Source organism: Adiantum capillus-veneris, chromosome 18 (assembly GCF_014529385.1).
Source record: "Adiantum capillus-veneris isolate H3 chromosome 18, ASM1452938v2, whole genome shotgun sequence".
NCBI classification, from domain to species: domain Eukaryota; kingdom Viridiplantae; phylum Streptophyta; class Polypodiopsida; order Polypodiales; family Pteridaceae; genus Adiantum; species Adiantum capillus-veneris.
Window position 1 is genome coordinate 11,856,184 of NC_140948.1, and position 6,347 is coordinate 11,862,530.

General features: G+C 44.1%; 1 protein-coding gene across 2 annotated transcripts; it reads right to left on the reverse strand.

The window, feature by feature from the left end:
• Positions 1-934: 934 nt before the first annotated feature.
• LOC147435234 (UDP-glucose 6-dehydrogenase 4) lies at positions 935-3,479 on the reverse strand. 2 transcript variants are annotated; one of them, XM_086488322.1, is made up of 2 exons: positions 3,247-3,479; positions 935-2,580 (listed from the first exon to the last, which is right to left on the reverse strand). In XM_086488322.1, exons 1-2 carry the CDS (start codon positions 3,372-3,374, stop codon positions 1,119-1,121), a joined length of 1,590 nt encoding a protein of 529 aa, XP_086344448.1. In that variant the 5' UTR covers positions 3,375-3,479; the 3' UTR covers positions 935-1,118. The 2 variants fall into 2 exon arrangements, with proteins under 2 accessions (XP_086344448.1, XP_086344449.1); XM_086488323.1 differs by lacking the exon at positions 3,247-3,479 and adding an exon at positions 2,831-3,100.
• Positions 3,480-6,347: the final 2,868 nt, after the last annotated feature.

The following is a 6,347-nucleotide window of genomic DNA, read 5'->3' on the forward strand; positions in this document are numbered from 1 at the left end:
GCAGTCAGCTAAAGTCTTTCTGATAGACCAAGCGCCACCAACACACACGCGCGCGCTCACTTTCACTGCACAACTTTCTTTTGCAAAGATTGCTCCCTTTCAAGCGTCTCTGGACGCAGCCTCTGCATTTTATCTCGGTATAGAGTTGCTGTCTGTGACAGCAAGATGCATAGTAAGAGAAAAATGATTAGCGGTCAATGCGTAGCTCTAGCCAAATCTCATGATGCAAGTGGTCTTTGAGGCTGCCAGCCGTGGCAGCTTTTTGGCTTTTCCTGAAGCTTCGTCAGAAGCAGTGCTGCTCTGCATTCTTGAGGAAGAGCAAATGTATAGTGACAAGACCAAAGCACACTTTCATCGTGTAATCACCCTCGCACAGAAAGCTCAAGGTGGTGTGGTGTCACTAGATATAATTCACATAGTAAAGAACAGACAATCACATCAACAGCAACCCACAGACGATGCAAAAGTTCTTATGGCCGAGGCAGCTACCAACTTTTGCTTGCTCAAAGTTTGCCAAGGTTCCAAATCAACCTCATGTCAGTCCACCATAATCTACCCTCAGATATATTAGTCATGCACCATACCCAGCTTCACGTTAATGACTAGACATACTTACGTTTACGGCAGAAAAGGCCCACAATTTGGCTCGAAGACGCAACAAAGCACAACTCTCAGATGGCTAGAGAATCATGCCTCCAAATGAAGGACTGTAAGTACCCTACAACACTCCACAACATTCTAAAACTACAATGCCTACTCTTTTGAAAACTCCTCAAAGAAAAGAGAAATCTCAACATTGACAGGCGTTAACCAGGGTTTAACAGACTTAAAGGCACTATGCTTAATCTTTGCATACACAAAAATCGAAAATCTCAGCATTGCCACCGACTCAAAGGCAAACCCAGCACGGTTAACACAAAAGCTGCGACAACTATTGGTCATAAATGCTCAACTCAAAAATGTGAAAAAATTGCATACAAGTAAAGAATGCAGCAGATTACTGTAAGATAGCTATTCATCACCTCCAGTCTACATTGTATTTGTGAGGTCATCTCTCTTATATTAGCATAGAAACAAATGCTTGATTGCCTCTAATGGAGCAAGCATGATTAACACCTTCAAGATGGAGGAGCTGCAGGAAGGTCCTTAACCCAAGGATCAAGAGGCTTTCCAACTGAGTAGACAATAAAGCCAATTTTGCGCAACTCCTCAACATTGATCACATTGCGCCCGTCAAATATGAAAGCAGGCTTCTGCATTCCATCATAAATTCTCTTGTAATCCAGCTTCTTAAATTCATCCCATTCAGTTAAGATGCATACACCATGTGCATTCTTAGTAGCCTCATATGCGTCCCATACAACATCTACCTGCTTTGTGGTGGTAGGACTCATCGGCTGCAGATGCTGAGGGTGATCCCAATCAAACTTATTCATAGCTAGATCACGCATAATTTGATCAGCGGTCACCTGTGGGTCATACACACTAAGTTGCGCCTTGTCACCAAGTAGACCATGACAGACATCAATAGCTGCTGTTTCCCTTGTGTCACCTGTATCCTTCTTGAAAGCAAATCCAAGAATTGCAATTTTTTTCCCAGATACCGTATTGAACATAGAGGATACAACACGCTTCACAAATCGAGACTTCTGGTAGTCATTGATCTGCACAACCTGCTTCCAATAATTCGCAACCTCAGTCAGGCCGTTGCATTCACAAATGTAAACCAAGTTCAGAATGTCTTTCTGGAAGCAGGATCCACCAAAACCAACACTGGCATTCAAAAACTTGGGGCCAATTCTGGAATCTTTGCCAACAGCATATGCAACTTCAGCAACATCAGCCCCAGTTGCTTCACAAAGGGCAGACATGGCATTGACAGACGAAATTCTTTGTGCCAGAATAGCATTAGCTGCCAACTTTGAGAGCTCAGCAGACCATAAATTCATTGTGATGATTTGATCTTCAGGAACCCAATGAGCATACACAGCCTTGAGTGTCTCAACAGCTTTCCGGCCCTCTGGAGTCTCTCGCCCACCTATGAGGACCCGATCTGGCTTGGCAAGATCTTCCATAGCCGTACCCTCTGCAAGGAACTCTGGATTCGACAAAATCTGAAAGTTGATCCCTTTATTGTTGTGTGTAAGAATCTTCTCAATAGCTTCTGCAGTCTTGACTGGGACAGTGGATTTTTCAACCACAATCTTGTCTGACTTGGACACATCAGCAATCATACGAGCAGCACTCTCCCAGTAGGTCAGATCGGCTGCCTTACCGGCTCCCAGACCCCTTGTCTTGGTAGGGGTGTTCACAGAAACAAACACAATATCTGCCTCAGCAACATGCTTCTCTACATCAGCACTAAAAAAAAGATTTCTACCCCTGCAGGCCTTGACAACTTCATCCAGGCCTGGCTCAAAGATCGGGAGCCTATCACTGTTCCAAGCATTGATTCGGGCCACTGCAATATCCACCACAACTACCTCAATCTTGGGGCACTTAAAGGCAATCATGGCCATAGTAGGGCCGCCAACATAGCCAGCCCCAATACAGCAGATCTTCACCATGGCTACAGCAAGACTGCATTCACAACACGCAGTTAGTACAAGGGAAATGAACAACACGCAGTTTTTCTTTAGCGTCACATTGAACTAGCACAACAATGCAGAGCTTCACAAAGATCCAGTCTAGTTGAGGAAGAAACAGACCTAAACGAAGAAGACTATGCATACTGGAACCGGTAAAACATGAAAGGCAGCTTTGACAACGTTATCAAAAAAGAGAACATGCATTGAAGTTTCAAGAGCTGACAGGAAGCCCTCGAGACTACCTGAAAGTGTGAGATCTCTTTCTGTGTCAAAGATCTTGGCGATTTAACCATTAAATAGAAGTAGTAAACTCTGGCATGCTGCTTAGAGGACATTGAACACACTTGCACTTACAGATCTAGCACGATACATTATTCGTGCAATGATGAAATGCAGCAGAAATACGTTCAAGCTACAAAATGCGGCTCAAACGCGCACCCATATCCAACATATTAAGCAGATCGCCCATAAAAGCGCAATCTCCATAAAAATGAGGACCGACAAGGTGCGAATCAAGCACAGAGGAAGGTGTCGCCATGAAGTCAAGACAATTAAAATGCTAATCAAATGAGGACGAAATGCTAAGTTTTCAATCAGATGTGGACCACGAACGGAAATCCTGCACGGAAACAAACAACAACGCGAGGGAAGGCGATACCTGAAATGGCAGAGAAGAAAACGCAGGAGAGGGAGAGGGAGAGAGAGAGAGAGAGAGAGAGAAAGAGAGATGGAAAGCTTCGGCTCTCTTGACCTGGAGACCAAGAAAGAGCTCGCTCTAGATATCATTGGTCCTTTTAAATCGATTAAAAGTTAATTTATGAGCCCAAGTTCTAGCCAATCTCGTCGTCGGCCATAGGTTTCTAGATCTACGATTGCTTGGTTACAGGAAACCAAAGTAGTTAAGCCTTGTGCCACCATGACAATGTTAGGTCCTATAGGGAAATGTGATGAATCCACAAAGGGATCTAAGCCCAAAACTTTGTGAAAAGGTTTGGTTTTCTAGTCCTAATTATACCCACTAGTAAAACTGAGGCATGGCCCCTCTTACCCTCAAACCTCTTACTATTGACAAATTTCATAAAAGAAGATCAAGAAAAGTGAAGCTCTCCCCTCCCTCTCTCTCTCTCTCTCTCTCTCACGCACGCACACACGTATGCGTGCGTATTGTATTCTTCGTGTGTGTTGGGAGTTGGTGCCTGCTCATTGTCTTGTTGGCCAAGCTATGCTCCACTAATGAGGATAACACGATAATGTCTTTTTCCATCCTAGCAACTGCTCCACTATCACCTCCGTCCCGTGCTCTCTTCATCCCAAACCTAAATATCATCTCTCTCTCTCTCTCTCTCTCTCTCTCTCTCTCTCACCCCATGTTGAGTGTCCGCGTTGCCATCGTATGTGCTACTCAAGTTACTCATTGTCTTACTGCCAGAGCTCTCCTTCTCTTATATGGATGATGATCATCACGTCGATGACGTCTCCTGACGTCCAACTACTCATGTAGTCCAGCTGCCCTTGTCACCTACTCTCCTCACCCTGAACTTGAAGAGAATCTCTCTCTCTCTCTCTCTCTCTCTCTCTCTCTCTCTCTCTCTCTCTCTCTCTCTCTCTAACTTAACATGTTGTGAGTCAGTACCGCCATTGTTTTGCTAAGCTTGCTCATCATCCTAGTGATGAAGCTCCCCTCTTCTCATGATGAGGATGATGATGATCATATCGAAGACATCTCATACCACATAGTTGCTCCTCTCGTTGTCTCCGTTCCTCGCTCTTCTCAGCCTAATGACCGGCTTGAAGAGCAATGCTCTCTCTCTCTCTCTCTCTCTCTCTCTCTCTCTCTCTCTCTCTCTCTCTCTCTCTCTCTCTCTCTCTCTCTCTCTCTCTCTGGTTCGTGCACCTTGGCTTGTTGCCGTTGAGTTGCTAGCCTACCCTGGTTCACCATGCCATAGCTGGCACCCCACAACTTGCTACGGCACTACGACGGTTGACCCCAGCAGTCCGGGCCTAGTGTTCGAGAAAAACCATTTTTTCAAACATACAAAATTCCCTTTTGTTGAATTTGCGAAGAGAAATTTTTCAAAAATTAGGCTATTTTCTCTAATTTTTACACTATTTTTCTCTATTTTGGGGTGGAATTTCTCCTTTTTCCCTTGCTCGGGCCCAATTTTTGAGAAAAGCCATTTTTCCAAACATACACATATCCCTTTCTTCTCAAATTTTTACACTATTTTTCTCTATTTTGGGGTGGAATTTCTCCTTTTCCCCTTGCCCGGGCCTAGTGTTCGAGAAAAACCATTTTCCCAACCATACGAAATTCCCTTTCTTAAATTTGTGAAGAGGAATTTTTAAAAAATTAGGTTATTTTCTATTTTGCGGTGGAATTTCTCCTTTTTCCCTTGCCCTCAACATGCATTTTTGGAATTGAAAACGGCACGATAGTAAGCTGAGATATATTTTCCCGAACACTAACTGGGCCTGAGGCCACGCCATTGTCTTTGCCCGTACATCTCTCTCTCTCTCTCTCTCTCTCTCTCTCTCTCTCTCTCTCTCTCTCTCTCTCTCTCTCTCTCTCTCTCTCTGTGTGTGTGTGTGTGTGTGTGTGTGTGTGTGTGTGTGTGTGTGTGTGTGTGTGTGTGTTTTCTTGTGTCGACGTTCGTACACAACTGGCATAAGCGTGGACAGCCGCCATTGACTCTCTCTCATTCTCTCTCTTTGCGTTCGCATCCTAAGGTTCATCATTTGCTCTCTCTCTCTCTCTCTCTCTCTCTCTCTCTCTCTCTCTCTCTCTCTCTCTCTCTCTCTCTCTCTCTCTCTCGTTCGCGCTCATGGCCTGAGCCTCTCACCGGCCAAAAGTTTCTCTCGTTCGCACGTTGTTTTGCAGGGCACACTTACCTGAGCAAGGATAATGACACGTGTCCTGAGGGGGCCGAAATCTCTCTCTCTCTCTCTCTCTCTCTCTCTCTCTCTCTCTCTCTCTGTGTGTGTGTGTGTGTGTGTGTGTCCTTGTTTTAAGTTTTCTCTCCCTGGCTCTCGGCGTTCGCTTCGCATCCACCAAAAACAACCCTTGGCCTTGCCCAAGGTGGACATATCCCTCAAGGAGTGCATTCCAAGAGACGACATCTCGAACAGGAAGGTCCTCAAGCACTTTTCGTGCTTTATGAAGTGCACCACATCGCTTCATATATATGCACACACACATGAGGAGATGCGTTCACAAACAAAAACACCTCTTGATCTCTTTCTAATCTCTCTCTTTTCTGCACGCACATAGCTGCCTTCCACTTAGCTATTGTACTATATAGCAAAGAAATGATATTAGGAATCGTATAAAGATCAAGGCTCATTGTATAGATCTTCTCTTTGTCTTTTACAATTCTCTATATCTCTATGAATTTCTCTAGTTCTCTCTCTCTATGGACTTTACTTTATCTTGGTTATCTCTGCGGCGTGTGTCAATAAGAAGAGTAAATTGGGATAACCTTTCTATCCAAGTGTGATAGATTGGTTATACAAGTTCCCTCTTGAATAGCAAGTCTTGAGTTCAAGATGTGTTTGTTTGGTAGTTTGGAAACGTGATCTGCTCATAGACACGTCTTTTTTTTAAAACCACAGTAGTAAAATCAAACTCTAGCAATATGATAAACCATCGTACAATTCTTCCTGTATTGCATGGTTTGTTTACGAGATATAAGAGGGCCTGATGATCGATGAAAAACACAAATTTGTTTGCAAGGAGATAATGCCTAAATTTCTTAGCAGCAT